Source organism: Varanus komodoensis, unplaced genomic scaffold (genome assembly GCF_004798865.1).
Source record: "Varanus komodoensis strain SLA01 unplaced genomic scaffold, ASM479886v1 scaffold7_3, whole genome shotgun sequence".
In the NCBI taxonomy this organism is placed as follows: domain Eukaryota; kingdom Metazoa; phylum Chordata; class Lepidosauria; order Squamata; family Varanidae; genus Varanus; species Varanus komodoensis.
This window is the reverse complement of record NW_025336480.1, coordinates 23,777,453-23,801,723: the sequence shown is the minus strand read 5'-3', so window position 1 is coordinate 23,801,723 and position 24,271 is coordinate 23,777,453. Positions and strand designations below refer to the sequence as shown.

General features: G+C 41.1%; 1 protein-coding gene across 5 annotated transcripts in view; it reads left to right on the top strand.

The window, feature by feature from the left end:
* MACROD2 (mono-ADP ribosylhydrolase 2) overlaps nucleotides 1–24,271 on the top strand; it is a 920,410-nt gene that overhangs the window by 717,974 nt on the left and 178,165 nt on the right. For 4 of the 5 annotated variants that reach the window (XM_044454670.1, XM_044454671.1, XM_044454668.1 and 1 more), the window contains exon 8: nucleotides 17,556–17,629. In XM_044454670.1, coding sequence (XP_044310605.1) covers nucleotides 17,556–17,629 — 74 coding nt within the window. Of the gene's footprint in view, nucleotides 1–17,555; nucleotides 17,630–17,782; nucleotides 24,141–24,271 lie in introns of those variants that run through there. The other variant, XM_044454669.1, reaches the window with a different exon arrangement.

Here is a 24,271-nt window from a genome sequence, read left to right as displayed (position 1 = left end):
TTAATATGCAGGTAGCTTAGATGAAGTCATTTAACTCTTTATGAAATGTGGTCTTTTAATTGTTTCAGAGTAAGTTGTGATCCTCCCAGCAAGGAAAGTGTTAAATACAGCACTGAAGCTAGTTACTAGACTATCATATCAAAGGAAATGGAAGTCTTTCTCGTTCTGTGCAATTCGGTCCTCTCTGATGTCGAGTTGAACATGTGCTTTTTTCCCTTTATCCTCCTTTTGAGTAGAAACTCAGCCTTTATCTCTACATATTTACTTGGCCACCATTTGAGCACCTTCCTCTGCATGGTTTCCCATCCCCCCACACCTCTTGTCTTAACAATTCTTTCATGGGCTTAGGAACAATTTTCTACAAGTTCGATCTCCCACACTACACTGAAACTCCACCGTTGTTCTTCACACTTTGATGTCAAAGCCCTTTGAGCCTCTGACTACAGTCAACCTTTGACTATTATCAAGGAAGCTGTTTTTTTTTTTTTAAGTGACCAGGTCAACCCTCCATATATGATCTTCCAAAGCTGTGCTTCTCTGACCCTTCTTTATTGCCTTAGGTAGTTTTCAAATTTTCACATTAATGAGGATGTTATATCGTTTGCCTTATTCTCCTCCTCATCTCCTCCCCATAGAGTCAGCTCTTCATGACCTCACTGTTTAATGGGTACTGGCATTTTGCAGAACTTGGACTGACTCATTCAGTTGTTCGCAAAAATTACTTTTGTGTTATGGTGGTAAAAGACTTGCATCTTGGGTAGTTCAGCCAATTGCACTTTTGTAGTTGGCCAGGTTGGAATTGTGAGACAATTAAGAGCTCATTCCACCTGTGGAGTGACAGCCTTTTTCACTTTCAGAGATGGCATACCTTAGCCAGAGTTATGCAGGGATGTTACCTGGTCAACTCCTTTTATGTTCATCAGATATTACCAGTTCAATGTCTATGCCACGTTCAACTGCTCCTTTGGAGAAGGAATGCTTTCTTCAGTGCTGGGTTAGTGATATTGATCCTCCACCAGTAAGCCAGCTTGCTAATTGTCTGTATGTGAGATGCACATAGATGACAATGAAGAAGGGTAGGTTGCTTGCTTGTAACCATGGCTCTTGCTGTGGTAATCAGTGCATTCACACAGCTGATGATCATACTGAGGTAAATCTATGTTTGGTATCTACGTTGATAATCTGCACTGATGTCAAATCTGAATGTCCTCTCAGTTCTGGGGCCTCAATGGATGGTCTCACGGAAATGGAGGGAAAAGACAGGAACCTGCAGATAATATATGTGCTGTGACAGTGGATGAGGTTCCTTGCCCAAAGGTCCTCAGCTATAGAGCTTTCACTGAGCAAGGCCCCTGAGTGCAAGCACAGAGCCTAGATGACCACTCAACAAACCTTGGTTACAGGAAACTGCCTGTCCTTTACTTGTATGTAGGACACCCAAGGTACAAAAAGGATACTTACAGATGTACACGGTTGTAGATTATCACACAAAAATATAGTTACTGGGTTCTAAGTACAGTCAGAGCTGGAAAAATGTGTGTAATATAATAGCATGAAGGAAGCTGAAGAAGAAAGAGAAGTGGAATGGCAGATTGATCAAAGAAGATGAATTAATATGATACATTAGCCATATTAAAGATAATTCAAAACAATTTCCTAACAACAAATACATCATAAAATCACATCTAGTTCTTCTGGCCTAGATGCTAGCAGCAGTGGTAATGTGAGACATTAAAAAGAACTTTGGAGTAAGACAGATCCAGTCCTCAATCCCAGCTATTAATGGGGAAAAGATGGAAACAAGGTTTTCATCTCGATGTTAGTGTTAAGTAGCAGCACTTTCTCCTTTGGTGACAATGGAAAAAGCAGTGGTAGAACAAGCCCTTTGGAAGCACTCTAGAGATTGGGAGGCAGGCAGGCCCAAGGGATAAGGAACAGGTATAGGATCTGAGTGTACCTGGCAGGTACCAAAGCTCTACCCTCTGGCAACTAAGAACTTTCTTCAAGCACTCTCTCCCTTTTCAGTATACTGATCTCCTTTTAAAGACAGGCACATGCTATGTGAAGTGTTCCAACATTGTCCAATTTACAGAGGGCAGTCCTCTATTTGAAGTACTGTCTAGTTCAAGTTTGGTATAAAGATACACAGGCATTATGGAAGACCTTAAAGTTGTCCATAAGCAATTAGCTCTTTGACTGAAAACTGAGTGGGAACAAAAGTCACCTGCTCATTTTTTTCTTCACTGTGATGACAAGTATTACATTCCAACCTAAATTATAGTAATCATTTACCATTTTGCAACTATGCATGTAAATGAGCTATTTTTTGCAAATGTGTGTCCTTTTGCATGTTGATAGATTCCCCCCACTTTTTTTTGGTGGGTGTTGCTTTGGTGACTGTCCTAGATGTTTGATATGGAATGCGCCTTTTCTGTTCTTATAATGAAATTACTTTTTTTATGGAAGACATTTCTCAGGTCACCTGTCCTTTTTCTTCAGGTTTTGCTAATAAAACACAGTAGTTGAAAAATAGGATGTATTGTGCCCCAAGTAGTACAGTCCGTCTATTTAAACATATACCGGGATTCTTTCCCCTCCCTCCCTCCCTCCCTCCTTCCACATTTCAAGAACCTATATTCACACACTCATCCAGTTGTCCTCCAGTGTACCTTCTTCAACTCTAGAATACTTTTAAATGAGGTGGTAAGTGCTGAACATGGTGTTCCAAATGAGGCTTGGCTAGTATCATTATTACGATGTTAGCGTAATCTACCATGATATCCATAACTATTTCAGTTGTGCATTCTGTACTTGTGGTCACCTTTCTTTTCAGTTGTAAAGTTCAGAATTGAATAATAGAGTTCTGTTTGACAAAGCCTTTGCCCTCCTCTTCACACGCACACACTCACAGATCCTTTCCTTGCCGGCCCATGATTCAATTCTGGCAATATAAAAATGTATCTTGATAGCTTGCATGCAAAAGATGGGATAAACAGTGTCCTCCAGCATAACCTTTTGTGTATTGTATTAAAAATAGTAATATGCCTATACCCCACAATAGCAATGAGAATTATTATTCTGCCTAGCCATTCACGTTTGGAACAGGTACATTAGCACCTCTTCATTTGTCAGAGAGTGCTGTCACGCTATTTATGCATACCACATTTACCAGTGTTGGGGCACATGCTCATGAATCCAGTGCAGTTTCCACTGTGTTGAAAATACGATCGTATGTCATACACAAATGCAATTCTGGGGGAAACAGGCAGAGTTGTAAAAATGATGCATGCAGAGAAATGCCCCCTCTCCCTTTAAAATGTATTTTTAATCTATTATGTACTTGCTCACTGGTGCAAAGCAGAAGATATTTAAAAGTAATTCAGAGAATAACCTCCCCCACCCCCCATGATGACTTTGCAGGGCTAAGCATGATTAAAGGCAATGTGATTTACTTTTGAATGGGCATGTATATTGTGGCATAGTCAGCTAGCCTTTCTCCCTGACCCTTGAAGCAATGTGAGAGGTTGTGCTATTCACAGGTTCAGACCCCCACATGTCCCTGATGGCACATTTTCACCTTTCACCCCCCTGCCCTGGTGCTTCATTCCACCTTTTCTATCCTTTGTGTGCAACTGATGGAAGCCCCAGCCTTGACAAAAGCAAATTTCCTCAACACTTTGTTTTGTCTGTTTGGATTGCAACTCAATATCTGGAAGCAAGTTCTCTTGAAATGAATGTGATTTATTTGTGAGAAGACATGCATAGGATTGCACAGTTAAGGACTGAAGGAAAAAATGTGTATTATGAAAACAATGCACATCTGGTTTACTGTCATTCTGTAGGTGAACTAAATGTGAGAAGTGGGAGCATGGTAGTTTCTCACCTTCCATCATCATTTCCATCATCCTGTCCATGTTGAAGCTGACTTGCTGACTTCTGCGTGTCATGCAAATATCATGCACATTTTTATGGAGGCTTTTCATGCACATTTGAATGCTACTGTTCTACTATTTGAAATCTTTGTCTGCTTTCCCCTTCCAGGTCCTCACAGCAGTGTGAGGTCTTGCCCAGTTGTAATTATGGACCCTCTAGGCCAGGGGTCCTCAAACTTATTCTAAAGGGGGCCAGTTGACAGGTGCCAGTGGGCGTGGGCTGCCAAGGAGGTACTGGCAGAGGGGCACCGTCTGGTGAGGGGGTGGGGTGCACACACATGCTCATGTGCACATAAGGCAAGGTGGGGACTGTGGACGCGTGTGGCAAGGCACTGGCTTGCTCACGAGGAGATTGAGTCCAAAATGATCTCCCCACGAGCAAGCTGCTGCTGGGCGCACACAGCGAGGCACCGGCTTGCTTACGAGGAGATCGCTTTCTCGGAGTTAGTCCAAAACGGCCTCCTCGCAAGCAAGCCTCATGTCCACGTGCGCCCAAGCGCGTGCCTGGCAAGTGCAAAACCTGTGGGGCGGGCCAGTTAAATGGGCATGGTGGGCCAGATCTGGCCCGCGGGCTTAATTTGAGGACCCATGCTCTAGGTCCTTTTCCGCCCTCTTCTTAAGGCAGTCAGCAGGGTCTTGCCTCAGTGTTTGAAATTGAGCAGCCAGTTCTCTGTGTTCAGCAATGTTCTGCTGTCAAACTGGAAAGAACGTCCTTCTATTGCTCAGCATAATACCTTTATATACAGCACTCTGCATGTTATGAACTTTGGCCTCCTCGATGGAGTATTTGCCTGTTTCACAGTTCCTGCCTCATTCTGTCTTTTGTTTACTGTGAGTATAACTTCATTATGACAGCAAACTTACAATAGTGGAAGCTTAGTTCAAAGATAGGGGTTCTTTGATGGGAAAATATGGTTTTCCTAGAGTACAGTACAGGATTGGATTAACTCCACTGTAAAACCTACTTAAAACCTGTATTAAGGTTTGCTCCTTAGTAAGCGTATTTGGGGCTGAAACCTTAATGCAAATAAAGTGTTAGTGCTGAACAGAACCTGGTGAAAAACTGGATGAGGAGAAGAAGGGTGGGAATTGAGATGCAAGGTCTGAGTTCACTCTAACCCGGGGGTCTCAGACTCAACTTACCTGGGGGCAGTCTGGGTGAGGCTGGGCCGCATCAAGTATCCCACCACCGCGGCGGTGGTGGGCCGCTCATCCCGCAGCCGGCCCGGGCTCCACCAGCGCTTTGAAGGCCGCAGGGCCCCTCCCCCATGCACTGCCCGTCCCGGCGCGCAGCTTAGAGGGAACATCGCACCCAGGGTGACGACTCACGCAGGTGCATGTGAGAACAACGCGCGGGCCGCACTATCACTAAACTTTGATATCAAGTGAGGGCCACAAAATATCGTCCCATGGGCCACGAGTTTGAGACCCCTGCTCTAACTCTTAAGTGGGGAAGGCTGATATTTGAATGCAGGTTATTACCTTATCTGAAAGGCAGCAGGTAGTGTAAATTGCCCCTGTCTGCACTAGCTTTTTTGTTGAACTGTGGCATTGGATCACTGGTTTTTGTTTTTAATTCTGAGCTTTTTTCTTTTAGAATAGATTACGTTAGCCAATATATTGATCCCTTTAGCAAGCTCTGTTTCTCCATTCACTGAAACCTTTCTTCTTTTGTACTATTCTAAAGGCCAGTGCAAAAATGACATGTTAAAGAATTTTTGGAGAATGGTGATTTTATTATTCCTTTACACAAATTGAGTGGTTTCACCTAGAAGCCAGATGGTCTGTTGATTCTGGGTATATAATAGATCATCCCAGGCCTTAGGAATTTTCATTACCTACCAAGCAAAAAGCATTTGCAACTGCATTTATTATGAAGTTGGAACCTGCCCCCATACCCCCAGCTTACATTTTGACAGTATTTGAGCACAGTCTGCAAATGCTATTTAAAATATCTGAGGAAAGAGTTCCTATCAAGATTAAAATGAATTTGAATTTGTGGGATCAGAAGTGCCATTAACAACTTGCTTAATGTTCTCCTTGACTGAAGGATGCAAGAATCAGTGAGAGCATATATTGTGAATGATATGCAAATGATCAAGAAATATGTTGTTTGATGATTTTATGGTATTTCTAAAGCTCAAAAAAGGGACACCCTCAAGGACATTTTATTACTGTTATCATCCACATGCTCATGATTTAGAGTCTGTTTGTAAGTAAGATCTTCAATAATGTGACATTGGTTGTTAGGCCAGATGTCTTAATCAGACAGTTCCCTGCTATTGGAGAGGGCAGCTGCAAGCTCAGAACCAGTGACTCTCTCCTGTCAGCTCTTGAAGGCAGAAGAAAATCTCCCAGTACTATATTTATGTATATATTTTCTTACATTTATTTCTGCCCAGTAACTGATGCTCTCTGGGCAGTTCATGGCAATTACTTTCTGCTTCTATTTTGCTGCAATGAGAAGGCATACCCAGCCTTCCCCAATGTGGTGCCTTCCAAATGTTTTGGACTTGAGTCTGAGAGGCAATGTGGTATGGTGGTTAGGATGTTGAACTGAGATTCAGGAGATCTGGGTTCTAGGCCCCAGTTGGCTATGAAGAACTCTGGGTGACTTTGGACCTTTCACTGCCTCTCGGCCCATCATAATTCACAGGGTTGTTGTAAGGATGAAATCAAAAAGAGGAGGAGGATTAGGGAAGCTGACTTGGGTTCTCTGCAGGAAAAAAGTGGGGTATTAATATAATAATTATATAAAATAAGCAAACTCCCATCAGCTCCAACCAGCTTGGCCAATGGTGAAGTATACTGGTAGTTGTAGTCTAAAATATCTGGAGGACACCAGGATCGGAAAGGCTGGCATAACTAGAAGAGCTTCAGGAGACTCTTGAAGTGCCATCAGTTGTTCTACATGCAGCAAAGAATCAGAAAAATACCTGTCCATAAGGAGGATGGATTCCAGTCCTACTTGGAAGTAAGTTAGTCCAAAAATATGTTCGGAATTGCAACTTTAGCCATAGAAAATACTAATGAGGAAACTCTAGAAATTTAGTGCATGAATTGTTGAGATAATGACATAAACCCCCCTTTTAAAAATGGAATTTATGTAGCAATTGTTAGCATAGAAATATAATGATGTAATAAGAAGTGAAATGTAGAATTCATTAAGTAACCAGGAGGAATTAAAAAGGATTCCTAGCAGTTTCTGAGCACCTGTCCGTCTTCCCCCACCTCCAGCAGAGTGTCTGAGTATGATAGCTTGCAATCCCATGCAGCCACTATCCCAATTTTATCACAGAATTGCAGAATGCACCTTTTGCTGAAGCTTGAGAAACCCAGAGACCAGAAATGAATAGCGAAGTGGTTTAATGTTGCCCTATATTAAAATCTCACTCTCTTCTCCTACCATTAGTTCTTTGGCAACTGAAAAGATGTTTTCAGTGCAGTGGTTCTTTGAAGAACAATAGAGTCTATTTATTTAAATCAGTGGCTTCAAATAGGTGTTTAACCTTGTTGGGATTTCAGGAGCAAATGAAGCCAATATCCTGCTGCTATTCAATTCAATGTGTGATGTGATTTCACACTTGACTACTACTTTGGACCTTATTCTAAATTGCTTTTGCTGTATTTTGACATCAGTGCAGAAAACCGGCATGGTTCAAAAATCCGATATGGTCGAGGCATAAGAAAATACCAGAGTTCATAGATAGATTGTGTGCCTTTCACTTACTTAAACTGGTTCATACCAAGATTTAGCTCAGGTTGAGGAAAATGTTTGATTAGGAGTTGCAGAAGTATTCTCTGTGTTCGATTATTTATTTGTTTAAATATGTATACTTTCCCCCCAGAGCACAAAGGTGGTTCCTACAAGATGAAACAATAAAAATAATATAACATAAAATAATATTTCTCATTTGTTACTAATATTTATATACTGACTTGTATGTTAAAAGGACATTGGCAATGTACACCAATCTAAAACAATAAGACCCTGCTTAGAAAAATTATTTCTAAGCATATTTCCATTTAATATGTTTTATTGTTAAAAGAATATAGCACCCTGAATTACCCCATGAAACCAATATAGACAGTGGAGTCAATGCATCATGAAGTTCATTATATAACTGGAGGCCAGTCACTCTTAGCTTAATTTATAACCCCGAAAAAAGAGAGAGCAGTGTATGTTGCCCAATGGTCATTGACGAGACAGTGGGTGAAAATGCCGTATGTAAGTGAATGTGTTCCTTCTCTATAGTTGTCCCCACCAGGTATTAACAGAGGCCTTCTACGCTAGCTGAACCTTCAAAATAATTATGAATTTCTCCAGCAAGCCACATCTGCAGCTATTAAACACAAAGTGTTGTGGACAATGACTAGTAGAATGCACTGAAATGTCTTTAAGGTTGGGTCAATTCGTTATACTTAGAGAAGACCCACTCAGATCAATGCTGTTTAAAATAGTAATGATGAATACAAGTTACATTGATTTAAATGGGTTTTCATAAAGTATCATTGAGCCTGGATCCAGCTGTATGTATGTACATGTTTGTTTCTGTAAATATATGTATTTACACCTAAGCCATTTTAATACTTTCCATATTTGCATAAATTAATATTTAAGTAATTTATATTAAACTGAATATATTGCCAGAACTATGCGACACTGCTTTTATGACATTTTGGCAGTTTTCCTTTTCTGATTCCAGCAATATGATTGGTTGTGATGTTTTCCATATGCTCTCCCAAGTAATGCATAATGAAAACATCTATGACATGGCATCTGAAATATTGCCATTTCAAAACCCCCTGATGTTCACTGCATCCGCCTATCTGGAGCACTTCAAACTGGATGGCAAACCATATGACGTATGATAGGGGCGAGAGGTTAAAGAAATCCTGAAGAATCCCTGTTTTATCAATAAGAGTACAACAGGCTTGTTGGAAACATAACACTCCCTCTAGAGAATTGTGTTTGTGAGCTTGCATGAAATCTGCTTTGCAATTCCATGTGCCCATCAGGAAAGTATTCCCTGAATGTACGGGGCAAATGGCAGCTTTCAGCAATTGCCGCTGTACATCTGTTCAAAAACATTCTTGTACCTTTGCGTTTGCCAGCAGGGGTAGTTTGAGGCTGTTTAAACATGTTCTGGCATTCACAGAAAAATTCTAGTACTTTTTCCCTGAACCTTCTAACCTCTTAGAACAAGTTTGGCTGCATGCTCAGAATCAATATGACTATCTATCATATTGATTATCTATAAAACGCACTCCGCCAGCACCACCTTTCTGGCCTGCGCCCAGCACCGGCACCTTTCAACTGGCCCCCTGGTGAAAAAGTTTGAGGATCTCTGCTCTAACCCATCGTATTCTGTTGAATGTCTGCATAGATCTTATGTGTGTACAATTCTCCTTTGATTGGAAACTCTAGAAAAACAAACTTCCTACTTGTGCGGGAGGAGTGCTTCCTCTATAACTTGTACAGTGATAAGCTCCATGTAGAACAGGCCAAGGGGGGGAACCTCAGGTTCAGGTCTGGTCCAGCCATCCTGTCTTTCCAGTCTGGTATTTCTAAGATGGCCATGACCATTTCCCCGACTGCTGATTGTTCGCCTTTGTGCATTTTCTGAAAGCTCTTAAGACTTAGGGACAGTAAGAACTTTAAAGCAAAATATGCTGGGGTTTAGTGTTTCGGCTGCACTCCTTTTCCCTTTGCTCCCACCCACCACCCAAATGTGGCCTCAGAAAACTCCTCAAGAATTGAATTTGGCCCTTGGGCTGAAAGATGTTCCCACTGCATCTGATGCTGATGTTGAGCTGGATGTGTGTAGGTCCCAGTCCATGTGCATTCATTCATCCTGGAGAGGGCCATTAAGTCCTGGAATTTTTACTTTGTAATAAGAGCAATTTCTGGCCCAGGTGAGTGGAGAGTAAAACATAAAATGAGCAACTGGAGGATTGTTTCGTTGCATGAATGCACAATATCAATAAATAGGAAACAAAGACAGTTGCTACTAGAGAAGGGGTCTTTTTGACTATGGAATCAGCTTTCCGAGGATGTGTGCCAGGCACCCACTCTTTATCTTTTTCAGTGCCAGGTACAAACCTTTTTATTAACCTAATAGATTAATTAGAGATCAGCAACAGATGCCCTTCTCTGGGAACCCTCTGTAAACGATATTAGGAGGGTGAGTACCCGGAGGAGGGATTTCTCTGCGGTGGCGCCCCACCTATGGAATGTGCACCCCAGAGAGGTCCGCCTGGCGCCATCATTATTTGTTTTTCGGGGCCAGGCTAAGACCTTTTTATTTAAAACTTATTTTAAGTGTTAATTTATTATGGAGGATTTAAAAAAAAAATTAAGCCGAGATGCACCGGGTTTTAATATTTTTAGTGTATAAATTTTTATATGATTTTGTTTGTTTTAGTTTTTGTTGTGAGCTGCCCCGAGGCTTTGTTGCGATGGGGCCGGCATAGAAATGTTTCAAATAAATAAATAAATAAATAAATAAATAAATAAATAATATTTAAATAATTTTAATCTTTTTATAACAATTGTTTTATTTCATTTATATTGTACTTTCCTGAATTTATTGCTGCTGTACCCTTGGACTAACTTGAGCCTTACTGTCATGGCCTCATTGTTGCCATTTATTGTTGCCATTTTAGCAGTGTATTATTGATTTAAATTTAGACTAGACACCAGAAAGAATTTCCTCACTGTCAGAGCAGTATAGTGGAACCTATTACCTGGGGACATTGTGGACTCTTTCTCACTAGAGACATTCAAAAACTGTCTGGACAGCCATCTGAGTGGGATGTTGTAACATGGTGCAGCAAGGGGTCAGACCTGATGGCCTTCTGACCCCTTCCAACTCTACTGTTCTATGATTTGCTGTTGTAGAGTGTGTTTGTCTGTTTTTCAATCTTGTGAACTACCCAGACAACCATCTTGGTTAACGGGCAGAATATAAATCCAATCAATCAATAAATATCATGGTATTATCTTCAAGTAATGTGTGATTTGTTTTTAATAACATGGAGGTGCCGGTCCTTCATATTAAGCAGCACAACTGTCTTATCAGCAGACATGCAGTTGACACTTTGGACTTGAAATATAGCTTTTATACAAGGTGCTGTAATATCATCTTGGGGAATAAACCCATGAGATGAACATGCTGTGTGAAGTGCTTTAGTCTGTACCCTCTATTCTGTTATTTCCCCTTGGAAGACTCCTTCTATAAGATGCAGACTTGCCCAAAATATTATTTTCATTTGATTGTCACTGGTTAGTCACCTGTCCATTTTAATATAGGAAGATAAATTAAACTTTTATTTGAAATACACGGGTCCCCCCTCTTTGAGACCTTGAAAAAGTAACAATATCTCACCCCGCAAAATAATGCTTTTTTTAAGACAAGGGGATCCTGGGAGGCAACCATGTACTAAGCATGTTAGTCCTTGCACTCCCTAAGCTGACAATCAGCTACCCTTTGTGGTTTCAGTCATAGGGTCTTTCCCAACTCAACCTGGAAATGCTGGGAGCCAAGCGGAGGACCCTTTGCATGCAAGGCAGGTGCGGTCCCATAGGGCTACAGTGATGTATCACTGGGCAATTGTGGCGAGCAGTGCTTTGTTTACAGGCATTAAATGGAGTATGATAGCTTCTGAAAGGCTATTACTGCTGTTCACTTTCACTGTGCTAACTATTTCACAATACAGAACTTCCTTGTGTAGGGGAGGCGATAAATCATCACCAGGAAAAATGGCCAAGCAAGTTGCAGGGAGCCTCCCCCCGCCCATCCCTCCTTCAGTGAAAGATGTTAAGGAGAGAAAGAGAGAGGGGGAGAGAGCGTGCACCTTCCGGCAGTGCTTGGGTTTCAGCTTCACTAAGACAAGTCCCAGAATTCTAGGCCAGCGGCTGCATCGGGCCCTGCTTCAGTGGTGCTTATTTGTATATGTGCTGTTTCTGTACCTCCTGCAGGATGCGGTGCAGTGATCAAAGCATAACACTCATGGCTAGTGTCGTGCTGCTGCTCACCACGGCAATGTGTATTGTGAGTGTATCTCTGCCTTGCTAGTAACATTAACCCTCGGAAGAGATTTATGGTCAACATCAAACAACCCTTCCTTCCATTGAGCATGGGAAATAAAAGACTGTTTTCTACATCAGATGCCAGTATTGATTCGAATCAATCACTGAATCATTAATGACCGGAAGCACAGAAGAACATTATTAGCAAATATGGAAGAATTTATCTCCCAGTCCTGCAAATTGCATTAGAACAAAGGTTCATTGAAAACTACATTCGTTTTAAAAGGATGCGATCTTTTTCGGGAGGTTGATTTACAAAGAAAAGAGAAAGGAATCCTAGGATTTCAGGTCTCAGCTAGAATTTATCAGTCATCTTAATCTCACACAAAAATATTCCAGTTTAGTTACATTTCTGATTAGTTGAAATCTGGATGAATGTTTGCTGATGTGTTTTCATGTCCATTTTATGAATTACTCTGAAAACAAACATTGTGTGGTGCATTTGAACATGTAAATAACTGTATTAAGGTCAGAAGGATGTACTTAGAAACCCAAAGAGACCCTCAAGTAAAACAAAAGTGATACAGCAGATGGATTATGTTAGCAAACACCAATCCATACCTGTTTACTACTGTAGATAGGCTTTCAGGCAACACTAGATTTCACAGTTAAAAGTGCCTAAGAATGCCATTCTTCTATTGTGCAGTCATTAAAATGCATTGGAGTGAATCTCTTTCCTGGCATTTTTCCCATTTAATCTTCTACGCTTGCAGAAATAGCCTGTTTCCATTTTCTTGAAGTGCATCATGTGAAATGTGAACCATACAGTGCCTGAATATCTGTTAATGGCTTTTTTGGTGGGTGTATTAACTGATGATAAAACAAGCAAGAATTCTTACAACTGATCCCAAGAGCGTGGTGGGATTGTGACGTGCAAGAGACCATCGCTTTTCTATGCAACCTAAAAATAACTCAAACCTAAAGCAGTTTTGCCACTTTAACTTGTTGAGGACTGGAGAAGTTACACTCTTTGCTTTCCACATACTGTGCTTTTAAATTAGTCCTTTTAAGACTAAATTAAATGCTGCCCTGCTTCATGCTCATAACACAATATGCCTCTTTTCTAAAATTAGACCCTGGGGTCATTCCATGAAGGTGATTGCTGGGAGATTCAGAGCAGATAAAGGAAGCGCTTCACACAACACTCTACAGGATGCAGTGATGGCCACAACTTTGGATGGCTTTAGAAACATAGTAACAGAGTGAGTCAGAAGGGACTTCCTGGGCCATCTGCTCTGACCCCTGGCTCCAGCCAGCTCCATTCATGAAATACCTACCATGAGCATCTCCAGCCTATTCTTGAATGTCCTCACCAATGGGGCTTTAAAGTGGGACTGGGCAAATTCATGGAGGAGAAGGCTATCAGTGGCTACTGGTCCTGATGAATGGGCTACTTCTGGTATCAGAGGCTGTATGCCTATGGTCACTGGTTGCAGGGGTGCATGGGTGGGGTGCTGTTTCGCTCGTGTCTTGCTTATGGGTTTCCCACAGAAGGTTGGTTGGCCACAGCATGAACAGAAGTCTGCATCTGGTGAACCCTTGGTCTGTTCCAGCATACGTCTAAATTCTGTTTCTCAGAAACCCCAACACATCTGCTTAGAGGAAGGAACGCTGTGGAGCAACTATGAATGTACCAGAGGAGAGTAAAGGGCTTTAACTTTCTGTGGATGACGTGTATATTAACGTACAAATTGGGGGAAGTTGGGATCATTCTTGTCAGCCCCACCCCCTCCTCCCATGCCTAGACACACTGGGGTGCAGAAACTTAGGTCTAGGGATTAGATCCAGTTCTTCTCCTGCCCAGACTTCCCCCACTCCTGTTCTGCAGACAGCCATGCTGCTTACCCAATCCTGCTTACTGCTCCCCAGCTACTGATAATTTGGTGGCTTCCCAGCATTACAGTAGTTTTATTCTCCTTCTAAAAGTCTGCAATCTGTCTCTTACAGTTGCTGGCAGTAAAAATTTTAAGCTAATTTGAGCTGGAATGATTCATATTTTGCTACATCCCCTTTGTGCCCCATTATTGACACGCAGCTTGCAAAAATTTCTCTGAAATGGGATTTGGCCCTCTGACTGAAAGGTACAACACCCCTGCTGGAAATGATCTACATTCGCCTTGTTTGCAGCTAGACCTAAATCCTGTGCAAACAGCAACATGTGGGGGTTGGAGGCAGGGCACCATGCCATATACTGCTACGGTCACTAAGAGCAACTACTTTTATTAATATAGCCGGAGTGAGGCAAATGCCGTTGTGGAATGAGACTTCTACAGTGGGGTTTTTTTTACACCAATTAGCAGCCTTGTGTAGAAAAGCACATAGTAGAAGTACCTTTTTGGTTTGGTTACAGAACTCAGTTTCAAGCACTGCACAAAGAGGGTTTGTTTTGCTACTTTTCTGTTCCATAACCTGTAGATGGCGATGCAGTATAACATAATAGTGCTACTACACAAATGGAATAAGTGGTCGTCTGGGGTGGGTTTTTTCCCATTTTCAGAAAGAATATTCCATTAGTCCTTCTGAAATACTTGTTAAAGGTGCTCTTTAAAAACAGAAGTGAAATTAGAGAGTCATGATGTCCTCTAAAGAACTTGTAAACAGCCACAAGTAGGGAAAGACAAACACTCCATGAATGCCTCGTGTAGAGCAGTTCTCTTTCTTGTGACCTGTACAAGAAGCATCAGGAGTATGTTAGTATAAAGACTCACTTCATCAATTTTATTGATTGCTTTGTGAGAATTGGAGAGGATGTGCTCTTAATTAAGGCTGGAAGGCTGCATTCCTCAAAGAAATACATAGGTAGGTATAAATAACCTGTTTTCCCCTGCAATAGCAAATTTGTCAGGTGGATTTCTCTTAAGTTGTTGTGTCGCTTGCCTCTATCTGCTGGCTAACGCACCCTTGGCTTTTTGTGCCCTTGTCCTTTTCAGTATTCTGAAGGCATGCTCACTGCAGCAGCATAGGCCAGTGTCACTCTTATTACCTTTACCTGTTTTATCTTTTGTGAAATTGAGCCTTTAGCCAGAATTGTCTGAGCGGCTTCTCCAGCAATTGGTTACCTGTGAGACTCCTCGAGCTCATTTCATTCAAGTAATTTGATTCCCACGTGCTTATGAAGATTGGTTTTCGGCTGAAGGCCATAGTGGAAGGGAACAGACCCATGTGATTATAAGTGATAACACAACTCCAGGATAAAAACAAAACAACAAAAGGGTTGGAGAACAGGCTCTGTGCTTTTGCTCACATCACTCGTATCTTGTCTGTAAAGAGCTTTCCCCAATTCCATTTGCATTACTTGTGCTAATGTAGCCCTTGCATGTTTTACCAGCTCTCCTCCCTGCTCCTTTTAATATATGAATGAGGTTCAGATGGGCCAATCACTACCTGAAAATGGCACTGCTTCTTACCTTTCTGTTGAATGTGAGAGAACAAGAAGGAAAGGCAGACCCAGAGAGAGTTGACTGGGCGGCGGAGGGGTGGACCGGGAGGTAGCAACTGTACTATTCCAGGAAGGACCATAGCTCAGTGGTAGGACAGCTGCTTTGAATGTGAAAGGCCCCATGTTCAGTCCTTGCCATTGCCAGATGGGACTCAGAAAGACCCTTGTCTGAAAACCTGGTGAGGCACTGCCCATTTCCGTTGAAGCAAATGCTGAACTGGAAGGACCAATGGTCTGAGATGATCTAAGGCATCTTTCTCTTCCACTCCTGCTTCTGCATTGTCCTTCACTTGCATGTACTTTTCAAGCAGAGTGTTATATCGCATTATCCTGCCATGCCCATAAGCCGTACCTTGGCACCTAGAAGATTGCAGAGGTCTTCTGACAGGAACTTGAGATGTGCTCCCAAGCAGCACAGTGGCCACTGAACAAATTGGAAGTCGTGCCCATGTGCAGCATGAGGCCATTCAGGATCTTTCTCCCGCTTGAAAATGTGTAGCACATGGGATAGTTGCGGCATTGGGAGGCAGCATTTTTATTGGTTTCTGTATCACCGGATTTTCTAAGGCCAAACATGTTTCCAAAAACGCTGTTTCTATCCTCCAAAGTATTTCTGTATTAGTTTTTATTGAAATACTTGGTGGAGCACAACTGAATTACAAAAAACCAGATCTGCCTTTCTTTGTTTTTCCCCATTGAAATAGTATACAAGATCATTGGCTTTGTATTTATTTTATTGAGACTTTTGTAAATAGCTTCCATGTAGTTGAACAAACAAACAATATGATTACTGTGTGTGCACATAGGGATGTGAGTGCATATATTGCTTTTTCACAGCATCCAGCAAGGGCACTAAGATGAACCCATTTGAATTTTAAAGGTGAATTATTCTTGCCAGAAGAAAAATGTTTATTTTACAAATAATCTATGCATAAACATTCATATAGTTTAGTTGACTGAAATACTGTTGCCATGCATACTGTTCATTCTAATTTGTCATGAAGCAGCCACAGAACCAAAGCTCAGCGGAACAGAGAGTAGGCAGCAGAAATCATAGCTAAAGGGGTTATGGCATTAATTTAAATGTCTATAGGAGCCACATTTTTCCTTTTTTGTTGAAATTTCACAATAAAATAATATAAAGACTATTGTATGTAAATGGTTGGCATTGAATATGCAGCTATATTTTTTAAACTTTAAAAATTTAAAGGATACACCCGTTCCATTTCCATGTAAAATCATGAAGCTTGCATATACCTAGGACAGAATTGGACCACGCAAGGCTTGACCATTGACGAGAGAGAAATAGGATCATGTCCTCCTGGCTTTATAGTCTCTAGTTGTCCTTCTTGAAGCCAAAGATTAAAGAAAATGAAAGAGAGGTTTTATTCCTTAGAACAGGTAGTCCAGCCTCTTTGAACACATCACCTGTTATCTCATGGCTTCCTGTCCCCTTTGATGGAAAACATGGGTTTAATTCATCCGCTGCCCAGTCCTGTGCATGTCTTCACAGAAGTAAGCCCACTGAGTAGGGCTTGCTTCCAGGCAAATAGGTATCGCAGGGGCCAGCAACCTCTTTGGGTCCATGGGTGCATTTGGCAACCCGAGAAACTGTTATAGAATCACTGCTAAAGTGGGCAGCATAGGAGGTGTGGCTAGTCAGAAAAAGCAACTAAATCGACCCACATTTGAAGGCAAAGGTGGGGATCTGAGTACACCACTCCTTTTCATTTTCAACATGTGTTGTTCACTGCTTTGTAAAGTGGGAGGAGGCTGGCACTAAGAAAGGTGTGTGAAGGCTTGCTGGTGCTCATAAGCACCATGTTGCCTATTCCCAGCGTGCAGGACTGTAGCTGCAACTGCCTTTTCTACGACAGCAAGGTTAATGCCGTTCCAATTCACTTGGTGTCTAAACAGTACACAGATGGTTGACTCACCCTTTTAGTTAAGCCTTAGTTAGGAAGAGTTACCCATTCTGATGTCAGCATCTATCCTAAAATATTCGTGCCATGTCACACAGTGATGTTGAAATGAGATGTAAATGCATATGTACACAAAACTGTTTCTTCTTTCCATTTCTTTATTTGCTCAGGTTTTCCAAACGAGCCCGCTGCAAGCATTGCACTCACTACAATCAAGGAATGGTTAAGCAAGAATTATCATGAGGTATGGCTATACACAACATCTTGATGTTGAGACTGATTTGTTTGCTTGCTTGGGTTTTTTTTAACCTTTGGAAAAAGGAACAGCATTACTTATTCCTGAAATGTGGGGAAAACATAAAAATATCCTGATGTTGTCGGAATATGTGTGTTACAGACAGAGTGCATATATTGAAAACTACTCTGTGACTTGTAGTGCTGGTGTTGTGGTCCGTGTTGCCTTCCAAGGTTTTGCTCACAAGGCCTGTTTCGTCACATGTGCGATATGGGACTTTCTGCTTCTGAACTTCACTCCAGCTCTGGTTGGGAGATGGAGAAGGCAGACCTGTGATACTCTGAACGTGTGTTCCAGCACAGTGAAATCTGCACTAGTGTTGCAAGTTCAGCATTCGATCTAATGATCAGCTACTCAAGGTAGCAAATACTTAGTACTTTCTTTACAGGCAGAATACTGATTTATTTAAAAATGCCTATATGGCATTCTGCCACAAATAGATCCAAAAGCAAGGTATATATGCAAACTATACTAATATAATTAAACCATATTACTGTTTTTAAAAAATCCTATCACAAGATGTCTTGTTAAACCCTGTTTACCTTGGAAGAATAAAGCAACTAAACTTCCATAAAACACTACAGTATAATCTTAAGGGTGTCATTTTGTCTGCTCTAATTAATCTGACAAGTGCATGCTGTTAAACTGGATGAGTACACGGAAGGAAAATGAGAGAATAACTAAAATAATCAAGATAATTTTAAATATAAGGTCACCAGTGGGTTTTGTCAGAGTTGAAATTATTCAGGGTTTCTATTTCCACATGTTTGAATTAGCAGTGATTGGCTAGTACAGTTAAAGAGTATACCGGTGAGTAATTGTTTTACTCTTGCTTAGTTCTAAGATACGGGATTAGGTCAGTTTATTTGAATTGTTTAATTCAGTGTTGTATGGAATGATTGGTGTTTGTTATTATGCACTTAATTACGGACACACTGGGCAATTGTAATTCTTGCTATTATGTTGTTTGATTTTTTAAATATTTGTTTATTGTTGCTGTTGTAAGCCACAGCGGGCATAGTCTTGTGGAAAAGCTGCATACAAATAAATGGATGATGGGAATGGAGGTTATTATCATAATTACCAAAAGCATTTTACTTGTTTGTTTGTATGACTTGAGAAAAAATTATCATGGTTAGAGCAGAACAGGAGAGTGGGTTGAACCTGAAGAGGCACACATGCATAGTAAGAGTCCAACATTCATATATGGGATCGTGCCTACCTTGCACTAGAGTGAATATAGCCCTCAGCGTGCATTTGGCCATTTGGGAAGCTGTCCTGGGCATGGCAGCCACACCACAGCTGAAAAAAGGCCTGTGCCTCTCCCTGGGTTCCCAGAACTCCCATCCATCTTCTTCATGTTTTCCTTCTCCTTCTCCTCAAGTCCTGATGCCTTGAGATGCTCATCAAGAGTGACAGCCAGCTTCACTCACTCCATGGCTGTCCCATAGCAATTCATCAGGACTACTCCAAATTCAAAGAGTGATTGGGTCATTTTGCTCTGGTTTATATCCCCTCCCCCCCAAAAAAAGCATGTCACAATTTCAAAAGGAGGTATAAGGCTGTAATCCTATACACATTCACCTGAAATATTTTCTATTGAGATTAGTGTGGGATACATGTAAATATATTTAGCCTTCACTCCTGGATAGTCAATACAAAATAAGCAAACAACTTTGCAAGATTGTTAACAAAGCATCACTTTAGAGATAGATATAAACGTTATGGCATGCTAAATGCAGGACTCAGCATAGCGGAAACAATTTATACAGAAGGTAGGCCATCATAAGCATTACAGACAAAAGCCCAGCAATACCAGGCTCCCACGGGAAAGCTACAGGGTAAATAATGATTTGTATTTAGTTGTTCTTTACAAATCGCTTTGGTCTGGTCTTGAAATGCAGCCCTTAGCGGAACTAATTTCTGGCCCATGTTTTACACTAAAGTCTGCTGACTTGCAGCTGGAGGGTAAATTGAGTTTGGAACTTAGTAAATGGCAGTATACCCTAACTAGAGAAATCCTTTGTATGGAATCCACGAGAATGGCGATCGTCAGCAGTATTGGACTAATTCACTGCTGCTGCCATGGTTATCTCTTTCGTAAACTATATTTTCACATTTTACAAAATGCTCGGAAGGTTTAATAGAATCCTTCAGCTCGCACAATACAATGCGGTCCCAACCTACAGGAAATTATCCCGCAGGAATTCATTTAAGAAAGGCATATTAAGCCCCTTGAGTGGCTAGAATGCTGCTTTCAGTGATAAGGCTACAGACACTGCTCCTTGTTTGCTCGTTCTGATATTACAAAGGAAGAAGCACTTCTAGCTGCTGGCTCCAGAGTCCATTTCCTTGGCTGAGATTTTTGAAATCCCCTGTGCTTCAAAGTTTTTGTCACTTCCATTTGAAGGTTACATCCTCTGAAAAAGTACTTCTGCCAATGGCATGATCTTGACAGAGATGACAAGGCCTTAATGAAATTACCCAATTTGGCTAGAACTATAGCTTCCCTCACCCTCTGCAAGAAATATAACTCACATTGTGTAGCCATGCAAGTGAGATTGCATTTAGTTTACATAATATCTCGGCTGGTATTATTATCCTTCACTGCTTTTATTTTCTAGGCTACTATTTCTCTGTAGTGCTTATTTGGCACCAGGGCTGTACTTGCAACTGGACAGGACATTGCAGTAGAGTGGTCCAGCCTAGCCCCACAGCTCCCCAGGTCTACTGTGGAAGGCCCTCCAAGCCTCTGGACCTGTTGTGGGGGGTGTGGAAGAGCAATTTTACCCACCAGTGGTGTCTGTTCCACTTGATCACAGCATCCTCTTTCTCCCCAACCACAGATTGTTTGATGGTTTCCTGACTTTTGTGCAGATTTTTTTCCATTTCAGAGTTGAAATGCCTCCACAAATATATTTTGTATGTTTTGCTGGTATATTTTGTCCTTCACTTTTTGTCTTTCTCTCTTCTCTCTCCCCCATAATCTTATCCAACATTCATCCTTTGTCCTGAAAGATACAACAGCATGCACATTTAAAAAAAAATGCATTCTGTGTATTCTGTATTTCATCATGGTGGCCAATAGTCAGAAATCTTTTTTGCAGGGTGTGTGTGAAATGGCTAGTTTGCTTCTTTGTACAAGAAACAAAAGCCCACGTAAGAGTAGCAAACACTCTTTGGTTGGTTTGGGACAGCAGCCCAGTTCAAGTTCAGGGGACTTCATCTTCAGCCTGATGCCCATCATTTATGGATATTTTAATACAGAATATAAAGTGGAGAAGGACCATTCAAAAAATAAAGGCTTTCATATTCTTCACTGATTTTGGAAATATGAAATTATACTGAAATATTTAATTAAAATTGGCTAGATCAACTTTCTGTAAATAATAATGGGTTTAAAGGACACTAATACACATGGGCAGATCAGGGTTGATTTTTGGCCACCAAGTGTATTGTGTTTTTGTGAACTCACATATTTCAAGTTCTGAGAGGAACATTTAAAGAGAATGTATTTAATTTGAGGAAGAGATTATTAAAGAGGAGACGCGAAAGTAATTTTGAAATAGCTGAAAAGGCTGTCATGCAGAAGATGGAGCAGATTTGTTCTCTCTTGCTCCAGAGAGCAGGACAAGAACCAGTGGGTGGAAATTTTGGGGAAACTGATTCTAGTTAAACTGTAGGAATAACTTTGAGACAGTAAGATTCAACAACAGTGGAACCGTTAGCACTGGGAGGTGGTTGGTTCTCTGCCACTGGAGGCATTTAAGCACAGGGCCATCCTCCAGGGATGCTGTAGCTTTTGATGAGCAGGGAGTTGGACTATCTCATCTCTCAGACCTCAGTCAAATTCTGCAATTCACAGCAATGAGGGATAGGAAACTTATAATAAACTTGGCATTTTTGTACATTTATTTGAGGTCTTATACTTTGACATTTAGATAATTCTTATGAAAAGATATATCCCTTTGGTTGAACTGGAGATTTCATTCATGTTTCATCTATCAAGAGGGACTCTTATCTTCATTGCTTATACTCTCTTACTTTAGCAACATTCATTAAACACTCTCAAGGTAAAAATTCTATCTGAACTGTTTAGATAGCGTAAGAGATTACTGTTTTGCTTAGCAAGCCTTTTGGTTGGGCTGTATGTTTGTGTAATCAGAAGTAAATCTTTGAGTGTGATCTCTCTGTCTTGAGGACTTGTGCTGATTCTTCATAATGGCAGTGTTGCCAGTTAAAACAATCATGTAGGTATCCCTGGATTAGCAGCACTGTATTCCCTTTTTCTAACAACATTCTCTAGAGCTTTCTATTTCTGTATTCTAATTAAAGAGTAATTGCAGGCTGCTGACTGAAGTGAAAATCAGCCAGCTGCTGTCATCTGGTTTAAGAGTGCAATCCTATGTAACTTTGGGCAGGGAAAAATGCTGAGACTCCAAGTTTACCGAGGCAAGGGTGTAGGCTTTGTTCCTGTGTGAACTTGTATAGGATTGGGCCTTAAGTCAGTAATAAGTAAAGGATACTTACAACTTTACATAAGATGAAATTATTTGCACACACTTCCTCACTGTTCTTGGGCTGCCCTCAAAGAGAATTCATGTTCTTATCCAAAGGATAACCCTAAATTCCATCTCACCAGACAAATAATATTCACAAATAAAGAGGCCCCCAGGGGAACTGATTTCCCATATGAGCTTGTCCTATTGAGCCTACCTTCATTCACAAATCCTCTTTCCACTTCTTAAATTATGCCCTATCTATTTAAAGAGGAAAGTATGCAGGATCCTCCCCTAGGAGGATGTGTATTTGACTTGTGTCTGTCCCGCCAAGTGAGCTTTCCTTGAAGGACAGCTGCACACCTCACAAGTAAACCGTATCAATAGCAAAGGCACCTTGGATTTCTCTCTCTCTCTTCTCCACTGTGTGGCTTTGCCAGGGCCTGGGGAGGAAGGGCCACAGTACCAGCCTAATCTATCCAAGTCGGTGGTAAACATCCTGGAGAAAGAGTTCAGTGTCCTATCTAAAAAGTGGGATTATTTGACCTTGATAGTCCCTCCAATCCTAGAGAGCAGCAACAGCAAGATGCATAGCTGTCTGGCTGCTTCTTCATTAGAGAAATTTATCTGGCTGACACACAAGAAACAGCAAGAACAAGTCTAATAATTGCCTAAGGGCAGATGGTTCACCTCTGTAGCTATGACTTATGCAAATTCTAGTGCAATGCCCCACCTTTTTTGAACTCTCTGCTACCACCCCTAGACTTCTGGTGACCTGCTCTCTGATCAATTCAGTTCCATAACCTGTGGGATGAGTCTTCAGTGTACTGTTCCTTGAACCTAGCCAGACACTTTTCTTCTGGGGGTTACCACTGCTACTTGGAAGGGGAGGGTGCGGTGCAGATTGCAGGATCGTAGATCTGAAATGAGTCTGTCAGACTCCTGGATGTTGCTGTCCTAGTGGCCTGAAATCCTAATTCCAGATAATTTGTAAAGCAAATCTGGGGGAGGGTCATAATTGCAAACATCTCGTCTTCATCCTCTTCCCTAATACCATTTAGAAGAAATACTTGTAGATGTCATGCATGCTGTCTCCCCACAACCCCCATCCCAGGGTTTGTAAACAGCAAGTAAGCAGCCAATATTTCTTTGTAAAGCTTTGTATATGATTAATGTATTATTATGAATACCAATCTAATTCTCTCTAATTGCTAATTAGTGTCACTAAAACAAAGCTCTTTGTTGTATGGATTCCCAGATATTTACATTTGTTACCTAAGAATTGGCATCTCCCATGTTATATTTGATTTTGCGAGACTGAATAGAAAACTCTTCCTTGAACACCAGAAAAAATAAAACAACTATTTGAAGTCAAAGTACAATGATGGTATTGAACTTTTTTTCCATAGTGCCAATAGCCCCACTATTGTAACAATGCAAAAATGAAGAATATATTATGCTATAAGCAGTATTGAATATCTGATCATTAGACTATTTGTACTAGCCTGCTTACATCCCATGGTGCAATTTTTATGCCAGTATTCCCATACTTTAATTTGGTCCTATTATTAGTAGTAGTATTGTTACTTTTATTTCCTGCTATTTTCCTTTTGCATGGAACCCAATTTCTCCTCCAACTGAGGAAATAAATGAAGATGGCAGTAGCACAAGCTAATGTATTGCTGAAATTTGTGCAACTCAGCTCTTTTAGATGCAGTCCTGTTTTAAAACATTTCCATTGGCCAGAATTTTGCTAGATTATTTTCTTCTGGTGGAAATGACAGTTTTAGTCAGAATACTTGCAATTTTACTTTACAAATCAATCCTGTAACATTGATAAAACCGAATTATGCTAGTGCTTAAACATTTGTGACACTGCAGGCAGAAGTAAGCTTATTGACTCCCAGATAAGTATGGATAGGATTGCAGCCATAAGGTTAAATGCCTTCCACTCCAGCAGGAAAATGATACCCATCGCAGTCACCCTCCCATATCCATGCCAGTTCAGCTTGGATAAACTTTCCACTGGCACCTTCACAAGCCCTTTAAAAACAAGCCTAATTGCTGGTGATGGGTGGCAAGAGGGGAGGCC